This window comes from Mobula hypostoma, chromosome 7, assembly GCF_963921235.1.
Source record: "Mobula hypostoma chromosome 7, sMobHyp1.1, whole genome shotgun sequence".
Lineage (NCBI taxonomy): Eukaryota > Metazoa > Chordata > Chondrichthyes > Myliobatiformes > Myliobatidae > Mobula > Mobula hypostoma.
The window spans coordinates 149,456,164-149,483,579 of NC_086103.1; the positions used below are offsets into that span (position 1 = coordinate 149,456,164).

The following is a 27,416-nucleotide window of genomic DNA, read 5'->3' on the forward strand; positions in this document are numbered from 1 at the left end:
TATCTTGCATTCACATGTGAGGACAAAGGGCCAAATCTTTACATCTTCTGTCAAAAACTTTGCAGTAATCCCATTAAACGGCACCGAAATTAAGATTCCGCAGTTTGGCTTCACCAGGTAACCCAGCCCAGGTAGAGAGTTAAATACAAGAGACTCTGCAGGTGCTGGAGATCTGGAGTAACACACACAGCCTCCTAAATACTATATACAGATGAGATGCAAATATGGGTCTCACGCAGATGGGCGAAAGGGCCAGTTTCTATGCTTCACATGCACAGCTCTACGACTCTATGAATAAATTAAGCCACACCACTAAAACCGCACCCTTCCTCAAACTACAACCGATCCGCATTTTCTCTTTTCTGCTGCAGGCAGTACTACAGTGATATTGAAAGCTGAGATACAATTAGCAAACAACCTCGACTACTTCTCTGTAAATTTTAATACTCCCTTGTACAGAGACACAGATACCATTCTGTCGTTAGAATGGATATTGAACTTCTGGACAATGTGATCTTTCTGGGCGCTGTCACCGTACTCAGCGCTCTTCAGAACGGTAAGGAAACGACCAGGAGCTAGTAAGCGGATCGACATCAGTTATTGCCGGTCAGGTAGAATCTGTGGAGGCGAATGAACAGTCGACGTTTCGGCTGCGAGGAAGGGTTCCTATCCGAAACGTCGACTCTATTTCTCGCCTCCGATGCCGCCTCACTCGCTGAATTCCTCCAGCTTTGCGGGTTGCTCCAGATTTAAACACCCGCAGTCTCTTTTGCCTATCTGTTGAAGTTATTGCCGTCGCGTGTGTTGGTGTCTTTTAGTAAGAACTGTTCGTACTCTCCGTTTCAGTCTTCTTCGCGTACACGGTGCAGAACGAATCCGTTCATCCGCGCACTTCAAACACAGCTTTCGATCGGGTTAACGTGGCAAAGTAAGTAACGGCATGGCATTCGTATAGGTAAAGGAAATATAGATGGTTCACCAACCTTCGCTTGCCTTTATCTTTACTTACAGTCAACAGAGCATTGCATTAAATGTGATTAATTCTTTAATTAAGAATAAGCAGCTCGATTGATAGAAATTGGTTTGAAGTTTTTGAAACCAACGCGTCTCCCAGTGTCTTTCATCACCGACCGGTCAATCAAAAGGAAATGCGTTCAATAATAAACGGCGGATAGAAACGAAATATTGTGGATGCAGGAAACGTGAGATAAACGCAGATCATGTAAATTAAAAATGCTAAAACACGAAGCAGGTTGAGCAGTGGAAAGTGTAACAGTTAATGTTTAGGATGGAGGTCCTCCTTGAGTTTATGACTGCATCTGAATTTCCCTAACTTTTGAGGAAAAGTTAATTTAACAATGGTTTCTGCTCCAGCCTAACTGAGTCAGTTAATGCCTAACACGAGAAGATCTGCAGATGCTGGAAATTCAAGCAACATACATAAAAGTTGCTGGTGAACGCAGTAGGCCAGGCAGCATCTATAGGAAGAGGTACAGTCGACAATTCGGGCGGAGACCCTTCGTCAGGACTAACTGAAAGAAGAGATAGTAAGAGATTTGAAAGTGGGAGGGGGAGGGGGAGATCCGAAATGATAGGAGAAGACAGGAAAGGGAGGGATGGAGCTAAGAGCTGGAAAGTAGATTGGCAAAAGGGATACAAGGCTGGAGAAAGGAGAGGATCATGGGATGGGAGGCCTTGGAGGAAAGAAAGGGGGAGGGGAGCACCAGTGGAAGATGGAGAGCAGGCAAGGAGTGATTGTGAGAGGGAGAGAGAGGGAAAATAATGCCTAAGTAGCCTTATTCGGCATCATAGAAACGGGATGATAAGGTAGACTTAAGATACAAATCATCCGTAATATAACTGAATGATTGAACAGGCATGAGATGCTGCAGAACCCAACCCTGATCCCACATTTCTGACTTTTTAAATATAAGTTAGTGCATAAAAATACGTGCAAGTCAAGTGACTGATTTGGTGGAGTAGTGCACACAGTGCCGTGTTATTAGAGGCTCATGGGCGCCAGGTCAGCTGGGGGCGATGGAGTTGGGGGTTCAGTCCCAGCATCCTCTGAAGTCCTCCCGTTTCCTCCTACAGTCCAAATATCTTAATTGGTCATTGTAAATTGTCCCTTAATTAGGCTACGGTTAAATCAGGGTTGCTGGGCCGTACAGCCCTTGGCCTATTCCGCACGGTAACTTGACGTAAAAAAATATCATCTTATGTCCCAATTACAAACAAGATAAACGATGCTGGAAATCCAAGCAACACACCCAAAATGCTGGAGGAACTCAGCAGGTCAGGCAGCACCTATGGAAAAAAAAGTACAGTCCATGTTTCAGGCCAAGATCCTTCCGCAGGACTGGAGAAAAAAAGATGAGGAGTGAAGAGTTAGAGGTGGAGGGGCAGTGGAGGGGAGGGGATGGAGAAACACGAGGTGACAGGTGAAACGGGGGGAGGGTTGAAGTAAAGAGTTGGGTAATTGATTGGTGAAAGGGGTACAGGACTGGAGAAGGGGGAATCTAATAGTAGAGGACAGAAGGCCGTGGAAGAAAGGAAAGAGGGAGGAGCACCAGAGGGAGACAATGGGCAGGTAAAGAGATAAGGTGAAAGAGGGGAAAGGGGATGGGGAATAGAGAAGGGGGGCAGGGCTTCCAGGTGACACCTGCGAGTCTGATGGGGTCACCTATTGTATCTGGTGCTCCCGGCCTGGCCTCTTGTATATTGCTGAGACCTGGTGTAGATTGGGAGACCACTTCGCTGAGCACCTACGCTCCGTTGGCCAGAAAAAGCAGGATCTCCCAGTGGCCACCTATTTTAACTCCACTTCCCATTCCCATTCCAACATGTCCATCCATGGCCTCCTCTACTGTGGCAATGAGACCATGGAGGAGCAACAACTTGTATTCCATCTGGGTACCTCCAATCAATCTGATGGCATGAACATTGATTTCTCAAACTTCCAGTAATGCCCTCTGCCTTCTCTATTCCCCATCCCCTTTTTCCTCTCTCACCTTATCTCCTTACCTGCCAGTCACCTCCCTCTGGTTCTCCTCCCCCTTTTTCTTTCTGCCACGGCCTTCTGTCCTCTCCTATTAGATTCCCCTTTCTCCAGTCCTGTACCTCTTTCACCAATCAATTACCCAACTTTTTACTTCCCAGCTCTTGGTTTCACCTATCACTTCGTGTTCCTCCCTGCCCTCCCCCCACCTTCTAATCCTGACTCCTCATCCTTTTTTCTCCACTCCTGCTGAAGGGTCTTAGGCTGAAGTGTTGACTGTTTACTCTTTTCCATCGATGCTGCCTGGCCTGCTGACTTCCTCCAGCATTTTGTGTGCGTTCTTCTGATGCCTCATTTCCTCTTCCACTAAAATGCAGATTAGGCATATTCCTGGGTCCGTGAGGCTAAGGTTCCTTGACATATTTAAGAGTAGTATCGAGGCAGAATGAACAAATTGTTTTATTATTAAATAATATTTAATCATTGCCACTATTTGTGAATAATCTGATTTTAAATTACTGAAAGTAATACATTTATAGAATAATTTGCTTGTGATATTGAGATGGCTTCTGAAGAAATTTAGATAAAGTGGCATTTCTTGTTGCCCTGTCTATTAAATGTACTAAATTAATTTTAATTTGAAGATCTATAAATGGATGAAACTTTAGTGGAAAATTGTGATCATTATCACTCCTGCTTTAACTAGTGACACCTAGTTAAACATAAACATTTTCAAACTGATGTCAAGCTCTGATTTTGTGCTGGGTGCAATTTGCATTTGAACTTCCACAAGCACTTCTGTGCAAATTGTAGCTCAGCCTAATGGGAATCCATTATGTTCAAAGGTGTTAAACATCATTTGTCTATGTCTTTTATTTAATATTGTAACATTCCCTTCATGCTTACCAACAGAACTGCTCTATAACAGATGCCATAGCATCTGCCATGCACCTGGCCCTGACACACCTAGAAAACAAGGTCATTTCTGTCAGATTGCTGTTTCTGGATTTCAGTTCAGCATTCAACACTATTGTCCCACAGACCGTGGAGCACAAATTTCCTAGTCCACAGTGCAGCTGCGTGTTGGACTTCCTAACCGACAGACCTCAGACAGACAGGTTGCACAAGCACCCCCCCTCTCCCCATCGTCCTCAACACAGGTTCCCCACCGGGCTGTGTGCTGAGCCTTTTGCTGTGTGCTCTGCTCACATGTAACTGCGTGGCTAATCACCCAAGTAATCACGTTGTCAAGTCTGCCGATGACACAACAGTGGTGGGGCGAATGATGAGAGGAGATAGAAGACCTCGAGGCCTGTGGCCAGGCTAATGAGCTCTTCCTCAATGTCAACAAGACAAATGAGATGGTTATCAATTTAGAAGAACTCTCACCACTCACACCCCTCTTTACATTGGTGCAGATCTTGCACAAACTCTCATGGTCCCAGAACACACCCTATACAATCAAGAAAGTTCAGCAATGCCTCTAATTTCTGAGGAGGCTGAAGAGAGCTGGACTTTGCACATCCATACTTACGACCCTTCTGCTGATGTGCAGCAGATAGCATCCTAACATACTGCATCACTGCACGGTATGGAAACTGCACTGCAGCGAACAGGAAGGCTCTACAATGAGTATCAAAACTGCACAACCCATCAGTGGCACCACACTAGCCATCACCAAGGACATGGATACAGAAAGTGCTGGAAAAATGCCAGCAATATCATGGAGTATCCCACCACCACCACCAAACAGTTCATGGACTGTTTGTCTCACTCCCATCAGGGAGGAGGCCGCGTAGCATCTATGCCAGGACCACCTGACTCAAAAACAGTGAGCTCCCTCAAGCAGTAAGGCTGATCAACATCTCCACCCACTAACCCATCGAATCACACCCTCCACCACAGCTTTACCATTTCCTGTTAGAATCACCTTACGTACAGGCACTCCTTTGCCTAGCATCACTTTATGTACATATAATCAATCTATGTACATAAGCTATCTCATGCATTGATATTTATTGTATTTTTTTAATTATTGTGTTCTTTATCTGATTGTAATTTTTTGTGCTGCATCCAATCCAGAGTAACAATTATTTCAACGTCCTTTACACTTGTGTACTGGAAATGACATTAAACAATCCTGAAATGATTACATAAATAAGTTTTAACTACATAAGAAGTTACAAGAAAATAACATTAGAACACTTGCCCATTTTCTTCTATCGAGAGTCAACCAATTACAGAACCTTCCTCTTTTAAAGTTAGATTAAAGTAGTGCTTGTTTGGACAAAGAAATGTAAGGGTACCCTCCTTTTGGCAAAGTCTGTATTAGGAAAATAAGAGCAAGCAAGCAAAGTCATTGTTAGTTTAATGATGGTTAACAAACTTGCTGGTTTATCAGTACATGTGAAAACGAGCTAGAGATTCCCATGAAATATCACTTTGTTGAGAAGGTAAACTGGAAGGGCATTTGTATTCCTCGTTTCAACTAAACTGAGAGAAGAAGGACGATTACAGTAAGAATCCTGAGACAACGTAATCTTGGATGTTTTTATACAACACAAGTGTCTGGCACTTAATGTGGTGGTAATAGAAAAAGTGTTGAGATTGAGCAGAAGGAAAGCAGAGGTCTCAGGATGCAGCACAGTTCAAGAAAGTGACACAGCGGAAACAACACTGCATGGCAAACCAGAACTGTGCAGGTTGTCGAGGTGGTAGGCGTGCAGTGTGTTGGCCTTCATTAGTCATGGAATTAAGTTCAAGAGTCGCAAGGTAATATAACATTTTGGTTAGACCACACTTGAAGTATTGTGCTCATTTCAAGTTGCCTCATTATTGGAAGGAGGTTGAAGCTTTAGAGAGAGCACAGAGGAGATTTACCAGGATACTGCCTGGATTGGGGAATGTTATCTTCTGAGGAAAGGGTGAACGAGCTAGCCTTTTCTCTTTGGAGGGAAGGAGGGTGAGAAGAATCTTGATAGAAGTGTATAAGATAAGAGGCATAGATAGAGTGTCCAGCCTGAGCCTTTTCCCCAGGGTGGCTATGGTTAATATGAGAGGGCATATTTTTAAGGTGGGTGGAGGAATGTTTAGGGGCGATGTCAGGGGTCAGTTTTTACACAGACAGTGCAGAGTGCATGGAAGGCACTGCCAGCGATTGTGGTACAGGTGGATGTGTTTGGGGCATTTAAGTGGCTCTTAGATAGGCATGTGGATGGAAGAATAATGAAGAGCACTGTGGGAGTGAAGGGTTAGACTGATCTTAGAATAGCTTAAGAAGTCAGCACAATATTGTGGGCTGAAGGGTGTTCTGTGTGCATTTGGTATTTGGTATTGGTAGCATCTAAACACTGGACTCTGTGACAACAATGTCACAAAGCTGAATCACACAGCTGAATGGCATCCCAACATTTACCTGATGACAGTGTGTAGCCACATACCGGCAGTATTCAGATATATTTTTCATGTTTTGAATTTTTAGATATAAGTGCCTGATATCTAAGTCTTAGAAATATCTACAGTGCAGCAGGTAACGCTTCTCAGAAGCAGAACAAGGGCAGGAAGTTTCAGAAAAGGGATTTCCTCTTTAGCAATATGCGGCATAAGAAAGGGATATGCTCATTCCTTTAAATATTCAACAAATGAAATGCAATGTCCAGTTTACTTCATGTCACAGCAGAAATAAAAACCATCTGAAATAGCTCTTCTTTTAGGTTTGTAACTACATAAACTGCTTTAATGATTCTGTTCTCTTGTGGTTTTGCCTCAAGACCTCTCTTTTTATGTACACAAAATACTCTTAAATACATCAGAAAATAAATTATTGCTGTTGAGTTAGTTATCTGTAGCAATGGTCGCAAAGATGGATAAATATCTTCTCACTTAATTGCTGCCCCCACCTGCACCTTCAGACTTTTGCACACAGATAACTGGTTAGAGGGTGGAATTACCATCAATATTGACAGCACAGGACCTTAGGTTAATACTTCAGGTTTGATCTTCCTCCATTAGAATGAGCACAGCTGAAGTGTCTTTCTCTCAAGTCACCGAGCTTTCAAGTTCAGGATACATCTCATTTAAGGTACTTCCCTAGTTCCCTGTCAAATTCCATCGCCTGTTCACATCAACTTAACTCACCTGCTTCATTCTGCACCCCACCTTAATTTTAAACACCCAAGTTACTTTATCATTGCTGTCATGATACTACCTTTGCCTGCAAAATACAAGTTTTAAATAGAACTCACAAGTGATGTAGCACACTGTCTTGTTATTCATTCCCAGAGCACAGATATCAATAGCAAATTCAGCATGTCCTGCCCAGAGAGAGTGGTATTAGAGCTTAATCCAGTGTAGACTGAAGGTAATTCTTTGTAGTAGTTTCATGGAGTTCTACAGCTGACAAATTCACAACGGAAGAAAGACAAACACATATGTGTGATAGTCCAATCCCAAGCAAAAGAAAATCTGCTGGAAATCTAAGCAACACACACAAAATGCTGGAGGAACTCAGCAGGCCAGGCAGCATCTATGAAAAAGAGTAGAGCCAATGTTTCTGCTGAGACCCTACAGTAGGACTGGAGAGAAAAGGATGAGGAATCAGGGTTAGAAGGTGGGGAGAGGGGGAGAATGAAACACAAGGTGAGAAGTGAAACTGGAAGTGGGTAGCAGTGAAGTAAAGAGCCGGGAAGTTGACAGGTGAACGAGATAGGGGTTAGAGAAGGGGGAATTTGATAGGAAAGGACAGAAAGGCATGGAAGAAAGAAAAGGGGGAGAAGCACCAGGAGGAGGTGATGTGTAGGTTAGGAGATAAGGTGAGAGAGGGAAAAGGGAATGGGGAATGGTGAAGGGGGGCATTACCATAAGTTTGAGAAATTGATGTTCATGCCATCAGGTTGGAGGCTACCCAGACGGAATATAGCTGTTGTACCTCCAACCTGGTGTGGCCTCATCGCGACAGTGGAGGAGGCCATTTACTGACATGTCAGAATGGGAATGGGAAGCGGAATTAAAATGGGTGGCCACTGGGAGATCCCACTTCTTCTGGCGAACATATGTTTTGTCTTGAATCGTAGGTATGCTACAGCATGTTTCTGTTGTATCATCTTTCCAGTCTTGAAGAAGGGTCTTGGCATGAAACATCAATTGTTTATTCACTTCCATAGATGCTGCCTGACCTACTGAGTTCCTTCAGCATTCTGTGTGTGTTGCTTTAGATTTCTAGCATCTGCAGAATTTCTCATGTTTATATTTCCTTCCAACTGGATTTTGAAGTAGTCCTTAATTTTGACTTAATTTAAGGTTCATTGCTGCTGCCCTTTGTTTTTTCTCAGTCAGATGTGTTGCTTTCCCAAAATGGTTTGTAACTTTCCAGCTCAAGTGCTTATTAAAATTGAATGTGAAACTAGAACTTTACTCTTAATTTCCCATTTCATTCTCAGATTTCCTACATTTTGTTTGTGTTCTAAAGACTGGATGAACTTTTCTATGCATCACTTATTCCAAATGACTAAACAAATAGAAACATAGAAACATAGAAAACCTACAGCACAATACAGGCCCTTTGGCCCACAATGCTGAGCCAAACATGTACTTAACTTTAGAAATTACCTAGGGATACCGATAGCCCTCTATTTTCCTAAGCTCCATGTACCTATCTAGGAGTCTCTTAAAAGACCCTATCGTATCTGCCTCCAGCACAGTCGCCGGCAGTCCATTCCACACACTCACCACTCTCTGCTTAAAAAAACTTATCCCTGACATCTCCTCTATACCTATGACAAGCACCTTAAAACTGTGCCCTCTTGTGATAGACATTTCAGCTCTGGGAAAAAGCCTCTGACTATCCACACAATCAATGCCTCTCATTGTCTTATACACCTCTATCAGGTCATCTCTCATCCTCTGTCACTCCAAGGAGAAAAGGCCAAGTTCACTCAACCTATTCTCGTAAGGCATGCTCTGCAATCCAGAAACATCCTTGTAAATCTCTTCTTTCTATAGTTGCCATATCCTTCCTGCAGTGAGGTGACCAGAACTGTGCACAGTACTCCAAGCGGGGTCTGACCAGGGTCCAATATAGCTGTAACATGACCTCTTGAACTCAATCCCATGGTTGATGAAGACCAATACACTGTATGCCTTCTTAACCACACTGTCAAATTGCGCAGCAACTTTGAGTGTCCTATGGACATGGACCACAAGATCCCTCTGATCCTCCACACTGCCAAGAGTCTTACTATTAATACTATATTCTGCCATCATATTTGACCTACCAAAATGAACCACCTCACACTTATCTGGGTTGAACTCCATCTGCCACTTCTCAGCCCAGTTTTGCATCCTATCGATGTCCCGTTGTAATCTCTGACAGTCCTCCACACTATCCACAACACCCCCAACCTTTGTATCATCAGCAAATTTACTAACCCATCCCTCCACTTCCTCATCCAGGTCATTTATAAAAATCATGAAGGGAAGGGGTCCCAGGACAGATCCCTGAGGCACACCACTGGTCGCTGACCTCCATGCAGACTATGACCTGTATAACCACTCTTTGCATTCTGTGGCCAAGCCAGTTCTGGATCCACAAAGCAAGGTGCACTTGGATCCCATACTTTCTCAATAACCCTTGCATGGGGTACCTTATCAAGTGCCTTGCTGAAATCTATATACACTACATCGACTACTCTACCTTCATAAATGCTCAAGTCACCTTCAGTCACATCCTCAAAAAATTCGATCAGGCTCATAAGGCACGAACTGCCTTTGACAAAGCTATGCTTTAAATTCCTAATCATATTACGCCTCTCCAAATGTTCATAAATCCTGCCCCTCAAGATCTTCTCCATCAACTTACCAAACACTGAAGTAAGACTCACTGGTCTATAATTTCCTGGGCTATCTCTACTCCTTTTCTTGAATAAGGGAACAACATCTTCAACCCTCCAATCCTCCGGAACATCTCCAGTCCCCATTGATGATGCAAGGATCATTGCCAGAGGCTTAGCAATCTCCTCCCTTGCCTTCCACGTTATCCTGGGGTATATCTCCTCCGGTCCCAGAGACTTATCCACCTTGATGCTTTCCAAAAGCTACAGCACATCCTCTTTCTTATAGTTTATATGCTCAAGCTTTTCAGTCCACTGTAAGTCATTCCTACAATTGCCAAAATCCTTTTCTGTAGTGAATACTGAAGCAAAGTATTCATTAAGTACCTCTGCTATCTCCTCTGGTTCCATACACAATTTTCCACTGTCACACTTGATTGGCCCTATTCTCTCACATTTTATCCTCTTGCTCTTCATGTTCTTGTAGGATGCCTTGGGGTTTTCCTTAATCCTGCTCACCAAGGCCTTCTCATGGCCCCTTCTGGCTCTCCTAATTTCATTCTTAAGCACCTTCCTGCTAGCCTTATAATTTTCTAGATCGCTATCATTACCTTTTTTTTTGAACCTTTTGTAAGCTTTCCTTTTCTTCTTGACTAGATTTTCAACAACCTTTGTGCACCATGGTTCCTATACCCTACCATCCTTTCCCTGTCTCATTGGAACGTACCTGTGTAGGACACCACACAAATATCCCCTGAACATTTGCCACATTTCTGCCGTACAGTTCCCTGAGATCATCTGTTTCCAGTTTATGCTTCGAAGTTCCTGCCTGATAGCTTCATATTTCCCCTTATTCCAATTAAACACTTTCCTAACTGTTCCTATCTCTCTCCAATGCTATGGTAAAAGAGGTAGAATTGTGATCACTATCTGCTAAATGCTCTCCCACTGAGAGATCTGACACCTGACCAGGTTCATTTCCCAATACCAAATGAAGTACAGCCTCTCCTCTTGTAGGCTTATCTACATATTGTGTCAGGGAACCTTTCTGAACACACCTAACAAACTCCACCCCATCTAAATGTTTTGAACCAATGATGATTCTAAGCAAGTGATTCCTGTAATTAGCACTCACTCTGCAGAAGATGTCTCATCAGGAAGGCCTTAAAAATCTCTGCTTTTTTCTGCACAACACACCTAACCAGTTCCCCTCAACACCACCTTCCTCTGTCTGGTGGAACTGGTCTTCAGACTCAACAATTTCCCTTTCAACTCCTCCAGCTTTCTCCTAACCCAAGGTTTAGCCATGGGTACCTGCATGGGCCTCAGTTATGCCCGCCTTTTGGTTGGCTATATGAAACAATCCATGTTCCAAGCCTTCACTGGTAATGCCCCCCAACTCTTTTGCTCTACATTGACAACTGCATTGGTACTGCTCCATGCACCCAAGCTAGCTCATCAATTTCATCAACTTTGCCTCCAATTTCCACTTTGTCCTCAAATTTACTTGGTCCATCTATGACACTTCCCTCCCCTATCTTGATCTCCCTGTCTCTATTTCTCCTTATCTACTGATATCTTCAATAAATCTACTGACTTTCACAGGTATCTTGATTATACCTCTTCCCACCCTGTCACATGTAAACGTGCTATTCTCTTTTCTCAGCTCCTCTGTCTCTGCCATATCTACTCTCAGGATGAGGTTTTCCATACCAGAACATCTGGAGTGACCTCCTTCGTTAAAGAATGGGGTTTCACTTCCTCTGCCATTGACGCTGCCCTCACCCGCACCTTCTCTATTTCCTTGACATCCACCATTACCCCATCCTCTCATTGCCATAACAGCGATAGAGTTCTCCTTACCTACCACATGGAACACCTCCATATCCAAAACATCATTCTACGCAACTTCCACCATGTTCAATGGGATCCTACCACAAAGTGCATCTTTCCCTCCCTTCTCCCATCCTCAGCTTTCCACAGAGGTCAGTCTTTTTGTGACACCCTTGTCCACGAGTCCATCCCCACTGATCTCCTTCCTGGCTCATATCCCTGTAAGCGAGATGAGTGGTACACCTGCCCCTTCACCTTCTCCTTCATCACCATTCAGGACTCAAACAGTAAATCCAGGTGAGGCAATACTTCATCTGCAAGTCTGTCAGTGTCAATAACTGCATCGGTGCTCCCAGTGCTGACTCTTCCATTTCGGAGATACGCAATATAGATTGGGGGACTGCTTTGTCGAGCACCTTCACTCGTCTGCCACAACAGGTAGGATTACCCAGTGACCACCCATTTTAATTCTACTTTTCTTTTCTATTGTGACATGTTGGTCCATTTCTTCCTCTACTGCCACAATGAGGCCACTCTCATCTTGGAGGAGCAACATCTCATGTTTCATCTGGACAGGCTTCAGCCTGACAGCATGAACACTGATTTCTCTAACTTTTGATAATTTCTCCATTCTCTCCCTTCTTTTTTTTCCATTCCTCATTCTGGCTCCCCTCTTACCACTTCCCTTCTCCTCATCTGCTCATCTACTCCCTCTTGTGCCTCTCCTCCTTTCCTTTCTCCCATGGTTCACTCTCCCTTCCTATCAGATTCTTTATTCGTTACCCTTTACCTTTTCTACCTATCACCTCCCAGTTTCTTACTTCATCTTTCCTCCCCTACCCACTCACCTGATTTCACCTGTCACCTGTCAGATTGTATGCTTCCACTCCCCCCAGTTTCTTATTCTGACTACTGCCCATCCTTTACCAGTCCTGACGAAAGACCTCGGCCGAAAATCTTGATTGTTTATTCCCCTCCGTGATGCTGCCTGACCTGCTGAGTCAGAACATCTTGTGTTTGTAGAAAGAGTATCTTGTATTCTGGAGAAGTATTCAAGTTTTCAATAGAGAATGCACAAGCAGGGCAAGGATTCACCAGAAAATTGATAATGCATGATGATATAATTGAGAATTTTTGGAATTTGAAATTTATAGGGTAGCTGGAATTCCAGATTTCTTCCTGGTGGGGTATCTAGACAAAGAAGACATAATATTAAAATCAGAATCAGACTATTCATAAGAGAGTTAAGAAATATTTAGGCAAAAGAAGTTAGAAGTTCCACAAGGTAGTGCTTCCACAAAAAAAGTTAGGTTTTGGTTTAATGCATAGCTTTTTCCCAGGAAATGAAAGAGTGCAAAGAGGTTTGCATTGTCTGCTTCAGGAAGGATGCATAACCCATACGTACATGATACATACATAATTACGCTCCCATGCTCATCCTTAACATGTTCAATGATAACTGCACAGCTATTCCCCTGCTAGCACAGTTCTGCTCTGAAATCAGTATGTCTTCTTTACAAAAAGGTAGAAAGAGAAATGGTGGTAGGTAGAGTTAAGCTACAGGTGGAGTTCACACTTCCTTTCATTGAATAGGAGAATTGGCTTTGCTTTCCGATCATTGGAAATAGTTCATGTTGGAGCTGACTCCATTTTCTGCTTTATTTTTAGCCATAACTGCATTGAAGTGTATCCCACATTTCTTGCTCTACTATGGACTGCTGGACTTTTTTGTAGTCAAGGTAAAGTACAAATGTATAATTTCAAACACTGTCTGTTTAAAATGTACTTATAATTTATGAAAGGAAAAGCTTGCCTTGGTTATTTGGTCATTAATAAGACCATAAGACAAAGAAGCAGAAATCAGCCATTCGGCCCATCGAGTCTGCTCCACCATTTTATCATGAACTGATCCATTCTCTCATTTAGTCCCACTCCCCCGCCTTCTCACCATAACCTTTGATGCCCTGGCTACTCAGATACCTATCAATCTCTGCCTTAAATACACCCAATGACTTGGCCTCCACTGCTGCCCGTGGCAAAAAATTCCGTAGATTCACCACCCTCTGACTAAAAGAATTTCTTCGCATTTCTGTTCTGAATGGGCGCCCTTCAATCCTTAAGTCATGCCCTCTCGTACTAGACTCCCACATCATGGGAAGCAACTTTGCCACATCCACTCTGTCCATGCCTTTCAAAATTCGAAATGTTTCTATGAGGTCTCCCCTCATTCTTCTAAACTTCAAGGAATACAGTCCAAGAGCGGACAAACGTTCCTTATATGCTAACCCTCTCATTCCCGGAATCATTCTAGTGAATCTTCTCTGTACCCTCTCCAACATCAGCACATTCTTTCTTAAATAAGGAGACCAAAACTGCCCACAGTACTCCAAGTGAGATCTCACCAGCTCCTTATAGAGCCTCAACATCACATCCCAGCTCCTATACTCTATTCCTCTAGAAATGAATGCCAACATTGCATTCGCCTTCTTCACTACTAACTCAACCTGGAGGTTAACTTTAAGGGTATCCTGTATGAGGACTCCCAAGTCCCATTGCATCTCAGAACTTTGAATTCTTTCCCCATTTAAATAATAGTCTGCCCATTTATTTTTTCTGCCAAAGTGCATAACCATACACTTTCCAACATTGTACTTCATTTGCCACTTCTCTGCCCATTCTTCCAATCTATCCAAATCTCTCTGCAGACTCTCTGTTTCCTCAGTACTACTGGCCCCTCCACCTATCTTCGTATCATCAGCAAACTTAGCCACAAAGCTATCTATTCCATAATCCAAACCGTTGATGTACAATGTAAAAAGAAGCAGCCCCAACACGGACCCCTGTGGAACACCACTGGTAACCAGCAGCCAACCAGAATAGGATCCCTTTATTCCCACTCTGTTTCCTGCCAATCAGCCAACGCTCTATTCACGTATGTAACTTTCCCGAAATTCCATGGGCTCTTATCTTGTTAAGTAGCCTCATGTGTGGCACCTTGTCAAAGGCCTTCTGAAAATCCAAATATACAACATCCACTGCCTCTCCCTTGTCTAGCCTACTGGTAATTTCGTCAAATGCATCACTATTAATATTTCTTCATGACCTCATGTTATATACTCAACATTTGAGGCTTTGGTTATCAAAGTTCAAAGTAAAAGTATTATCAAAGTCACCATATACAACCCTGAGATTCACTTTCTTGTGAGCAATCACAGTAAATACAAGAAACACAATAGAATCAATGAAAGACCCAATAGAGTAGACAATAAGCAATGTTCAGAAACAAACTATGTAAATACAAAAATAAAGAGAAAAAAGAAGAAATTATATTATAATATATAATTATAATAATAACTAATAAATAAGCAAGAAATATGGAGAACATGAGATGAAGAATCCTTGACAGGGTCCAGTGCAGTGGGAACGGTTCAGTGATGGGGTGAGTGAAGTTGAGTGGAGCCTGATGGGTGAGAGGTAGTAACTGTTTCTGTACCTGGTGGTGGAGGTCCTGAGGCTCCTGTACAAACTCCCTGATAGCAACAGTGAGAAGAGAACATGGCCTGGAAGATGGAGGTCCTTGATTATGGATGTTGTTTTCCTATAAAGGCGCACCATGCAGATGTGCTCAATAGTTGGGAGGACTTTGCCCATGATATACAGGGCCATATCCATAACTTTTTGTAGGATTTTCTGTACAAGACCAATGGTGTTTCCATACCAAGCTGTGACACAACCAGTCAATATACTCTCCACCACAGATCTATAGAAGCTTTAGATGGCATGCTGAATCCTCATAAACTTCTAAGAAAGCCTTGCTTTCTTTGTAATGGCACTTGCATGCTGGGCCCATGACAGATCCTCTGAAACAATAAGACAGGAATTTAAGGTTGCTGACCTCCGCCTCTGATTTCCCAATGAGGACTGGCTTGTGAATCTCTGGTTTCCTCCTCCTGAAGTCAATAATCAGCTCTTTGGTCTTGCTGACATTAAGTGATAGTTTGTTGTTGTGGCACCACTTAGTCATACCTTCAATCTCCCACCTATATGCTGATTCATCGCCACATTTGATTTATCTAATGACGGGCAGTCACCAGCAAACCTAAATATGCCATTGGTACTGGGTGTAGCTCCACAGTCATAAGTATAAAGTGAGTTGAACAGAGGGCTAAGCACACAGCATTGTTGTGCACCCGTGCTGATGGAGATTGCAGAGCAGATGTTATTGCCAATCCAAACTGACTGACAAATGAGAACATTGAGGATCCAGTTACACAGGGAGGTATTGAGGCCTAGGTCTTGATTAGTTTTAAATCATTGAATTAGCATTGAATGCTGAGCTGTAGTCAATAAAGTGCATCCAGATGTGTGCATCTTTGCTGTCCAGATGTTCCAGGGTTGAGTGAAGAGTCAATGAAATGGCATCTTCTGTGGACCTGTTGTGACGAGAGACAAACTGGAGAGGATTCAGGTCACTTCTTAGGTAGAAGTTGATATGTTTCATCACCAACCTCTCCAAACACTCCATCACAGTAGATGTAAGTGCTATTGGATGATAGTCATTAACTAGGACCACTATATCTATCTCTTTTGGATAATTTTCCTCACTACTGTTATAAAGTAAATTTATTATCAAAGTACATTTATGTCACCATATACAACTGTGAGATTCATTTCCTTGTGGCATAGTCAATAAAACTATAATAGAATAATAACCACAATAGGATCAATGAAAGACCACCCAACTTGGGCATTCAACCAGTGTGCAAAAGCCAACAAACTGCAAATGCAAAAAAGGAAGAAATAATAATAATAATAATAATAATAATAAAAAATAAGCAATAAATCTAAAGAACCCAAGATGAAGAGTCCTTGAGTGTGAATCAAGAGCCTGACAGTTCAAGGGTAATAAACTGTTCCTGAACCTAGTGTTGTGAGTCCTGAGGCTCTTGTACCTTCTACCTGCTGTCAGCAGTGAGAAGAGAGCATGTCTAGGGTGGCAGGGGTTCCTGATGATGGATGCTACTTTCCTACGATGGGGCTCCATGTAGTTGTGTTCAACAGTGGGGAGGGCTTTACCCATGATGGACTGGCTGTATCCACTACTTTGTGTAGGATTTTCTATTCAAGGGCATTGGTATTTCTATACCAGGCTGTGGTGCAACCAGTCAATATCCTCTCCACTGCACACCTGCAGAAGTTTGTCAAAGTTTTAGATATCATGCTGAATCTTTGTAAGCTCCTGAGGAAGTAGTGGTGCTGCCATAGGAATGAAAAACTGTTGACCCTCTCCAGCTCTGATCCTCTGATGAGGACTGGCTCATGGACCAGGGGCTTCCTCCTCCTGAAGTCAACAATCAGTTCCTGGGTCTTGCTGACATTATGATAATCTGCCAGTACCATCTTGTCTCAGTCCTCTTGCAGTAATATCAGAAGGAGATGCCTCAAAGCCAAAATATTCTATATTTAATTCTACAAATGATGGTGCTCATTCAAATAATTGACCAATCTCAGTGGTATATTACTTTAAGTACCAACCTATTTTACGAGCCAGGTCAAAGGACTATAATGAGCCAATTCTAATCATATTCATTTATTATTGTCACATGTACCAAGATACAGTCAAAAGTTTGTTTTGTATGCCTTAGGCTATTATAGCCCAAAACAAACTTATTACAGGCCACTACATCTACTACAGATCTGCCTTGGAATAAAAATAAATTTAGTGATGATAAACGAGAAATTCTTTTATGCCCTTTTTCCTCTTGGTTATCTTGCTGTAAATGTTATCTCTGGTTAGACTGCAATAGCTGAGAGCTATTGCAGCTAAGCTCCCCATAGTTTGCAGAATTGGATATTTGATGTAGGCATGATATAATTATACTGAGAACTTTATGGCTTGTTACCTTGCAATAAACAGCACTTTTGTGATTTTTGTTTTGTCAGCACCTGCTGCCTTTGCTGGATTGCTGTATTTGGTGGTGCGGTACAAATACTTTGTTGGCTATTTAGGGGAAAACTGTCAAAGGTAATTGATTCTCTGTTTCACAATAATCCAATTACAAATTTTCTAAAAATTATGGATTTTTGTGCTTATCATGCAATGGTTGAGATGTTGATGTGAGACAATGGAATGGGTTATCTTGTTCAAATTCAAGTTCAAGTTAATTCAACAAGACACATGTATACAGGTAAAAGAATCAACATTCCTCTGGCACCAAGGTGTAAAACACAGTACATATATCACATACAACACATAAAATAATATTAACACAATGATATTAACAGATATGAAAGTATTCTGTAGATATACAGGTTGACATAAAGTGCATATATGACATATAGTTAAATACACAACAGGATACTGGCACTGTCATAAATAATGTGTACTCGGTGGTAGTAGGGAGTTCAGAAGTCTCACAGCCTGGGGGAGGAAGCTGTTACCCAGCCTAACTGACCTTGTTCTTATACTGTGGTACCTTCTTCCTGATGGTGGGAGGTCAAAGAGACTGTGGATGGATGGGAGGGGTCCCTGACAATGCTGAGGGCTCTGCAAATGTAGCACTTCTGGTACATGTCCTGTATAGGGGGAGAGTGAGTTCATTAGCTCGTCATCAGGTTATATTGCTTGAATAGCCAGTTCCAAAACAGGATTTTCTTTATTCCGCTCCAACTAGGAATTTCAAAAAGAAATTTTTATTTCATCACCAGCCAACTTGACATTGGCAAATTATGGTGGTCATGCTGTAAGGTACAGTAATGTCTATTCTCAGCGGCAGGTAGTGCGTGAGTGCTGTGTCAGCACTTTGGACCTGTAGGTGACAGGGCAATTTAATTCCACTCTCAAGCAGCTTGGCCATGAAGACCATGGGGCAAGCGGTAAATCTGAATCACTCACTTTTCTGTAAGAAATGCACAGTGTCTCAATATATCTTCTGAAACAGCTTCTGTCTTGTTTTGCAACAACTTCCTCTTTAACCCAGCTGTCTCAAGGTCTAATGTCACTTCCACATCAGTAGACTGAAAATTGTGGTTTTCTCCCCTTTAAAAAATATTGCATTTCTTGTGCAATTGGTTGATGTAAATGTCCATTTTTTCAGCTAGATTTTGAAATGTCCAATATCACATTTCAATTACTGTGGTAATTCTGTTTGATATATTTAACTCACAAATTAAATCAATGTACCAGGAGAAACGGGACAAAAGAGGGGTTCAATCTGATTTAGTCAGCTAATTGTTAGAATAGTATGGAAAGGTGAGTGGGTCTGGGTTAAATTTGCCTTTTCTAAGGTAATTTAGAAAAATACAAGGAATTGTTAGGTTCCTGGTTAATGAGGAATTACTAACCCTTGAGAAAGTTAATTATGCAAATTTCCCACAGGATTTCTAATGGGAATTCTACAGTTTTGATGCCAGTATCAAAACTACTGTCCTATGCTTATTTTCCAAAAAAATTCATTGAAACTATTGGCACTTAAAAAAAAGCTGTGATTTCTTTGATTTCCGGGAGAAGGCCAAGGCACTTATTCTACAACAATGTGAACTTCCTGAAGGAGAAGCTTGAGGACTAATAAAGCTTGATGGAGATTATTTTATGAATGCGTGCTCATGGTAGTGAATTTTATTCCATGAAAAGCATAGCTGAAAATTTTAGGTAGCTGCCTCCAACTTTTCAGATCCACCAGGCAAGACTCAGCAACGTGAGGTGAACATTTATCAATCAGTCAAATGCTCATCGTTGTTCAAGTACGACTTTAGGCTGCAGGGTACAACGCCAGCATGTCAGGGGCTGCCTGCTTATGATGTACTTAATAAAAATGGCCCTGCAATTTTATTTGTGGGTTGTGATTTACACAAGCAAATTCAATATTTTCTATTTTGACAATGTATTTTTAATTCTTTTACATTTCACTTATTTTTGCAGCCTCCCTGGTTTCTTTTTTGGAAAACGTTTAATGGCATTCCTCTTCATCATGTCAACTGCTGGAATTGTCAACTACGCAACAAACTACTTCTTTGGGATCAACGTTCTGTTTTACATGCAAACAGTCACAAAGGCCTCTGCTGCATTGCTTCTCATTCCTTAATCAAATAAGGGCTATTGTCAGCATGATCATTTAATGAAACAAAACATTTACAGTTCTGTCAAATTATAATCAACTGTAACTGTATCTTTGTGGTTATCTGCAGCATTTTATCTTGATTTTATTTCTGTTATGTTGTGCAAATAAAATTGACTAAAATTAAATTACTGCTAGAGGATTGAGTATGTACACTGAGGCATAAAATGTGATACAATCTATGTCAAATTTGTATTATAGCCACAGGGCAATAGTGTAGAGATTATTTCAATGGTGCTATCTGTAGTTTTGGAGACATCTTCATAGAGTGGCTTCTCATTGTACAAAATGGTCCAGTGCTAACATCAACTGGAGCCCCTAATGGTGAATGCAAACAACAGGAATTCTGCAGATGCTGGAAATTCAAGCAACACACATCAAAGTTGCTGGTGAACGCAGCAGGCCAAGCGGCATCTATAGGAAGAGGCGCAGTCGACGTTTCAGGCCGAGACCCTTCGTCAGGACTAGTCGTTTTGGTTGTAAACAAACTTGAGTTTCTCAGCTCCTGTGGTGCTGGTGTGATCGGGCAGATGGGGCTCGTCAGCCGTGGTTGGCAGATCATCCAGAAGGAAAACTCTGACCTCCAACCTCCGCTGCCTTGTGGCTGTACCCACTCATGGGGAAGGCTTCGGGAGTAAACCCCATGGGGAAATCTGGAGCTGGAGCCCCTGTGGCAGCCCTACATTGAATTCAATGTTGACTGGCAACTCCTTTGGTTTCTGCCGTTCCTTTGGGTTCATCAGATGCGTGGAGGAGGGGAGCTTGCTAAATGGGCAACAGCTTGTTCTCCATATTGTACTGCCCAGGCTTGCATATTTAGACAGGTAGGATGCAATATGCATGTTCAACTCTGACAGACGGAGGCCTCAGATGACAGATGTTGGTGTGAACCTCCTATGACCCAACTTCTCTAAAGTCTGGAACAAGAGGTAAAACGTTGCAAGCAAGGCATGTGGTGAGCAATGTGTGTATGTGTACGATTGCAGCTTTGCTGCTGTTGGTGGGGGGTCTGACAATTAATACTTGCCAGGATATCCTGCAATATTCGTCACCAAAACTTCCTAAACTGGATGATACAGCAGAAGAAAACAGGAAATTCAAGCAGTCAAACTTTCTGCCAGATCTAAACTTAGAACATAGAACATAGGATAGTACAGCACAGTACAGGCTCTTCGGCCCACAATGTTGTGCTGACCCTTAAACCCTGCCTCCCCCCAGCTTAAATTCCTCCATATACCTGTCTAGTAGTCTCTTAAATTTCACGAGTGTATCTGCCTCCACCACTGATTCAGGCAATGCATTCCAGGCACCAACGAACCTCTAAGTAAAAATCCTTCCTCTAATATCCCCCTTGAATTTCCCACCCCTTACCTTAAAGCCATGTCCTCTTGTATTGAGCAGTGGTGCCCCGGGGAAGAGGTGCTGGCTATCCACTCTATCTATTCCTCTTAATATCTTGTATACCTCTATCATGTCTCCTCTCATTCTCCTTCTCTCCAAAGAGTAAAGCCCTAGCTCCCTTAATCTCTGATCAAAATGCATACTCTCTAAACCAGGTAGCATCTTGGTAACTCTCCTCTGTACCCTTTCCAATGCTTCCACATCCTTCCTATAGTGAGGCGAAAAGAACTGGACACAGTACTCCAAGTGTGGCCTAACCAGAGTTTTATAGAGCTGCATCATTACCTCGCGACTCTTAAACTCTATCCCTCGACTTATGGAAGCTAACACCCCATAAGCTTTCTTAACTACCCTATCCACCTCTGAGGCAACTTTCAGGGATCTGTGGACAGGTACCCCTAGAACCCTCTGCTCCTCCACACTACCAAGTATCCTGCCATTTACTTTGTACTCTGCCTTGGAGTTTGTCCTTCCAAAGTGTACCATCTCACACTTCTCTGGGTTGAACTCCATCTGTCACTTCTCAGCCCACTTCTGCATCCTATCAATGTCTCTCTGCAATCTTTGACAATCCTCTACACTATCTACAACACCACCAACCATTGTGTCATCTGCAAACTTGCCAACCCATCCTTCTACCCCCACATCCAGGTCGTTAATAAAAATCATGAAAAGTAGAGGTCCCAGAACCGATCCCTGTGGGACACCACTAGTCACAACCCTCCAGTCTGAATGTACTCCCTCCACCACGACTCTTTGCCATTTGTAGGCAAGCCAATTCTGAATCCACCTGGCCAAACTTCCCTGGATCTCATGCCTTCTGACTTTCTGAATAAGCCTACCGTGTGGAACCTTTTCAAATACCTTACTAAAATCCATGTAGATCACATCCACTGCACTACCCTCATCTATATGCCTGGTCACCTCTTCAAAGAACTCTATCAGGCTTGTTAGACATGATCTGCCCTTTACAAAGCCATACTGTCTATCCCTGATCAGACCATGATTCTCTAAATGCCCATAGATACTATCTCTAAGAATCTTTTCCAACAGCTTTCCCACCACAGACGTAAGGCTCACTGGTCTATAATTAGCCGGACTATCCCTACTACCTTTTTTGAACAAGGGGACAACACTCGCCTCCCTCCAATCCTCTGGTACCATTCCCATGGATAACGAGAACATAAAGATCCTAGCCAGAGGCTCAGCAATCTCTTCCCTCGCCTCATGGAGCAGCCTAGGGAATATTCCATCAGGATCTGGGGACTTATCTGTCCTAATGTAGTTTAACAACTCCAACACCTCCTCTCCCTTAATATCAACAAGCTCCAAAACATCAACCTCACTCATATTGTCCTCACCATCATCAAGTTCCCTCTCATTGGTGAATACTGAAGAGAAGTATTCATTGAGGACCTCGCTCACTTCCACAGCCTCCAGGCACATTTTCCCACCTTTATCTCTAATCAGTCCTACCTTCACTCCTGTCATCCTTTTGTTCTTCACATAATTGAAGAATGCCTTGGGGTTTTCCTTTATCCTACTCGCCAAGGCCTTCTCATGCCCCCTTCTTGCTCTTCTCAGCCCCTTCTTAAACTCCTTTCTTGCTTCCCTATATTCCTCAATAAACCCATCTGATCCTTGCTTCCTAAACCTCATGTATGCTGCCTTCTTCCACCTGACTAGATTCTCCACCTCACTTGTCACCCATGGTTCCTTCACCCTACCATTCTTTATCTTCCTCACCGGGACAAATTTATCCCTAACGTCCTGCAAGAGATCTCTAAACATCGACCACATGTCCATTGTACATTTCCCTGCAAAAACATCATCCCAATTCACACCCACAAGTTCTAGCCTTATAGCCTCGTAATTTGCCCTTCCCCAACTAAAAATTCCTGTCCTCTCTGATTCTATCCTTTTCCATGATAATGATAAAGGCCAGGAAGCAGTGGTCACTGTCCCCCAGATGCTCACCCACTGAGAGATCTGTGACCTGACCCGGTTCATTACCTAATAGTAGATCTAGTATGGCATTCCCCCTGGTCGGCCTGTCAACATACTGTGACAGGAATCCGTCCTGGACACACTTAACAAACTCTGCCTGTATAAACCCTTGGAACTAATCAGGTGCCAATCAATATTAAGGAAATTAAAGTCACCCATGATAACAACCCTGTTATTTTTGCACCTTTCCAAAATCTGCCTCTCAATCTGTTCCTTGGTATCTCTGTTGCTACCAGGGGGCCTATAGAATACTCCCAATAGAGTAACTGCTCCCTTCCTGTTCCTGACTTCCACCCATACTGACTCAAAAGAGGATCCTGCTACACTACCCACCCTTTCTGTAGCTGTAATAGTATCCCTAACCAGTAATGCCACCCCTCCTCCCCTTTTTCCACCCTCTCTATCCCTTTTAAAGCACTGAAATCCAGGAATATTGAGAATCCATTCCTGCCCTGGTACCAGCCAAGTCTCTGTAATGGCCACTACATCATAATTCCATGTATGTATCCAAGCTCTCAGTTCATCACCTTTGTTCCTGATGCTTCTTGCATTGAAGTACATGCACTTTAGCCCTTCTACCTCACTACCTTTACACCCTTTATTCTGCTTCTCTTTCCTCAAAGCTTCTCTGTATGTTCGATCTGGCTTTACTCCATGCACTTCTTTCACTGCTCTATCGCTCCGGATCCCATCCCCCTTGCAAATTAGTTTAAACCCTCCCGCTAGCAAACCTACCTGCAAGGATATTGCTCCCCCTCGAGTTCAGGTGCAACCCATCCAATCTATACAGGTCCCACCTTCCCCTGAAGAGATCCCAATGATCTAAAAATCTAAAACCCTGCTCCCTGCACCAACTCCTCAGCCATGCATTCAACAGCCATCTCCTCCAATTCTTACTATCACTATCACATAGCACTGGCAGCAATCCCGAGAACGCCACCCTTGAGGTCCTGTTCTTCAGCCTTCTGCCTAGTTACCGAAACGCACACTTCAGGACCTCATCCTTCTTCCTGCCTATGTCGTTGGTCCCAACATGTATCACGACTTCTGGTTGCTTTCCCTCTCGTACCAGGATGTCGTGCACCCAGTCAGAGACATCCCGGACCCTGGCACCCGGGAGGCAACAAACCATGTGGGTGTCCTTCTCACGTCCACAAAATCTCCTGTCTGCTCCCCTGACTATAGAGTCCCCAATGACGTCAGCTCTCCTCTTCTCCGTCCCATCCTTCTGCACCACAGGGTCAGAATCAGTGCCGGAGGCCCTGCCACCGTGGCTCACACCTGGTCGGTCGTCCCCGCCAACAGTATCCAGGATGGTAAACTTATTATTCAGGGGAATGTCTACAGGGGTGCTCTGCACTACCTGTCTGCTCACCTTCGCTTTCCCCCCTCTGACTGTCACCCAACGACCTGCTTCCGACAGCCTAGGTGTGACTACCTCCCTGTATGAGTCTTATGAGTCAAAGGTCAGCCAGCTGCTGCTCCAGATTCCTTACACGGCCTTCCATATCGCCCAGCCGCATGCACTTCTGGCAGATGTGACTCTGTGGGAGAGGAGAGTTCCCCCAAGACTGCCACATCTCACATGAGAAGCACATCACCGTCTCAGGAGGCATTGTAAAGCCTAACTGGGAGCAAGCTCGTCCTCCGCCTCTTCTCGTCAAAGCCTCTGGAGCCAAAGCCTCAAAGCTCCACTCCTTCACTGGCCCACTCACTCACTGGCCACTCTGCTTGAGCTACCCCTCTGTTTATTTGTTTGAGCTTTTCAAAATGTTTGGTTACCTGACCTCGACTGCCCTCTGACAGATTTCTCTCTGAACAGGGAAGCGATCAAGCTGACCCACTTTCTCCTTTTTGGGTAGTTCTTCAAAGTTTATGCAATGTGGATTCAAGTTCAAGTTTAATTGTCCTTCGACCATACATGAATACCCATGAATAGAGTCAAATGAAACAGCATAACTCTGGAGCCAAGGCGCAAAACACAATACTAACAGTCACGCACAGCACAAGGCAAATATAGCACATAAAAAGTAGAAAGCACATACTGTATAAGATATCATTAAAATACAGTCAAAAAATAGTCCAGGTCCCTGAGCCCATGAATGTTGCAGGCATCTGCAGTCGAACACAATGCAGCCTGTCTTCTGCTGAGTGAACACTTGGGGGCAGCACCAACTCCAGCCGGCATTCAGAGGTGGCCAATAAGACCAATGCTGGACCTGCAGAGACCACCACAACTGAGGCAGGGGATGCTTGACAGAATGGTCAAGAGCATTATTTCAGATGTGCTACACACTGATTGCCAATTGCACTGGGGATTCGGGCGGTCGAGACATCCCAACTTGCCGGTTTTGGTGGGACCCAAGTCATACTGATCCTAAATGTATGGAGTCTGAGAAAGGTGGTTTTCTCACCGCTGAGTCCAGTGGCTGTTAGCGAGGGGTTAACGAGCCGTGTCTAGAGATGCCCAGTAAAAAGGGGTTTCAGGAGGAATTCATGGATTCCATGAAGAGGGTGTTCCATCATCCCTCTGGAGCAAACAGAGCTTTGGACCATCTGATGAAGGTGCGTCAGGGTAGTCGGTCAGCTGCTGATAAGATTTTGAATGTCAGACCTTGGCTGAGGAAAATGGCTGGAACAGAAAGGCCTTGGCCAGTCTGTACCACCACGGACTCCAAGGCGAACTAAAGGATGCCATTGCTTTGGGAGAGCTGTTAGGGGTTGCTCTCCATATCATACTGCTCAAGCTTGCGTATTAAGACAGCTACAACACAATATCCATGGTCAACTCTGACCGACGGAGACCTCAGATGTCAGATGCTGGTGTGAACCAGTCCATCCACCTTGATAATCGCCTGGCAGAGCGAAAGTGGGACTACCTCAAGTGGTTGAAGAGGGCTAGCTCGACCCTGGTTTTAATGCATTGCAGTTCCACTTCCGGGCTTCGGACAATGACTAGCCCATCTCCTGGTCAGGATCCTGTCGAGCCTGTGCAAATCAGCTGCACAAGACTCCTCAACAATGCGAGGTTCCAGCGTCAATGTCAAGGTCGCTGCTATTACTGTGGGGAAGTAGGTCACTTGCAGGCTGAATGTCTTTTCTTTTTAAATCTTTTTACTGTTATTATATTATTCAAAAATAACACGAGTACGTAGAAGTAAACAACACTTACTTCTCAAGGATATAACTTCTCAATGTCTCAAGGGAAAAAGAACATTATTTTAAGGATTAAAAAATTTTGGTGATAGTAAAAAAACCCTACTAAGCAGAAAAAGTGAAAAAAAAACCCATTTGGTGTACAACCATAGCCATGCGTCATACAAAAAGCTTCTAAAGATAAACATCTAACCACCAGCAAGAAAAAAACCCCAAAAATTTACAATTAGATCGTGGAGGAAATCTATCAATTAATTCAAATGATAATAACGAGCAAATGAACCCCATCTTTTCTCAAAATCAAATAAAGGTTCAAAGGTTCGACTTCTAATTTTCTCCAAACTAAGACATAGCATCACTTGAGAGAACCATTGTGACAAAGTGGGAGCTAATGTATCCTTCCACTTCAACAAAATGGCCCTCCTAGCTATCAATGCAACAAATGCAATACCATGTTGGTCAGACACAGAGATACCACGGATATTTTGAGGAATTATTCCAAAAAGCACAGTTAATTTGTTAGGTTGTAAATTAATTTTAAGTGCTTTAGAAATTGTCGATAAAACTGACTTCCAGAACTGTTCCAGTATAGAACAAGACCAATGGCTGAATGGCTAAAACCTTCACTGCTAAGACCATCCTGTACCGGGAGAACGGTGATGGTAACAGCCAACATTCACAGTCCTAGTGATTCTGGTGTATTGCTGAAGGCGGAGATCTCCTAGGGTAAGAACTGATGAGAGGTGGACTTTGTGGAGCCTTTGTGGACTCTGAGACAGCCAGTAATTTCCTGGACTTGGTGACTGCCTGTCGGCTTAACTGTCCAGCAGTTGAACCAGCCCGTGGTGACCCTCCAGGAGTTAAACCAGCCCGTGGTGACCCTCCAGGAGTTGAGCCAGCCTGTGGTGACTATCCAGGAGTTGAACCAGCCTGTGGTGACTATCCAGGAGTTGAACCAGCCTGTGGTGACTGTCTAGGAGTTGAACCAGCTCGTGGTGACTGTCCAGGAGTTGAACCAGCTCGTGGTGACTATCCAGGAGTTGAACCAGCCCGTGGTGACTGTCCAGGAGTTGAACC

At 43.4% G+C, this 27,416-nt stretch overlaps 1 protein-coding gene across 1 annotated transcript; it reads left to right on the forward strand.

Annotated features, from left to right (window-relative positions):
- Nucleotides 1–326: 326 nt before the first annotated feature.
- alox5ap (arachidonate 5-lipoxygenase-activating protein) lies at nt 327–19,893 on the forward strand. Its single transcript, XM_063052896.1, has 5 exons — nt 327–556; nt 847–928; nt 13,327–13,397; nt 17,602–17,683; nt 19,580–19,893. Exons 1-5 carry the CDS (start codon nt 487–489, stop codon nt 19,740–19,742), a joined length of 468 nt encoding a protein of 155 aa, XP_062908966.1. The 5' UTR covers nt 327–486; the 3' UTR covers nt 19,743–19,893.
- The last annotated feature ends 7,523 nt before the right edge of the window (nt 19,894–27,416 follow it).

What these genes read in the sequence shown, in the direction of transcription:
- alox5ap (XM_063052896.1), top strand. Translation starts at nt 487, where the DNA reads ATGGATATTGAACTTCTGGACAATGTGATCTTTCTGGGCGCTGTCACC. An exon ending in ACTCAGCGCTCTTCAGAACG is followed by an intron (nt 557 to 846) that starts GTAAGGAAACGA and finishes TCTCCGTTTCAG; the next exon opens with TCTTCTTCGCGTACACGGTG. An exon ending in GATCGGGTTAACGTGGCAAA is followed by an intron (nt 929 to 13,326) that starts GTAAGTAACGGC and finishes CTTTATTTTTAG; the next exon opens with CCATAACTGCATTGAAGTGT.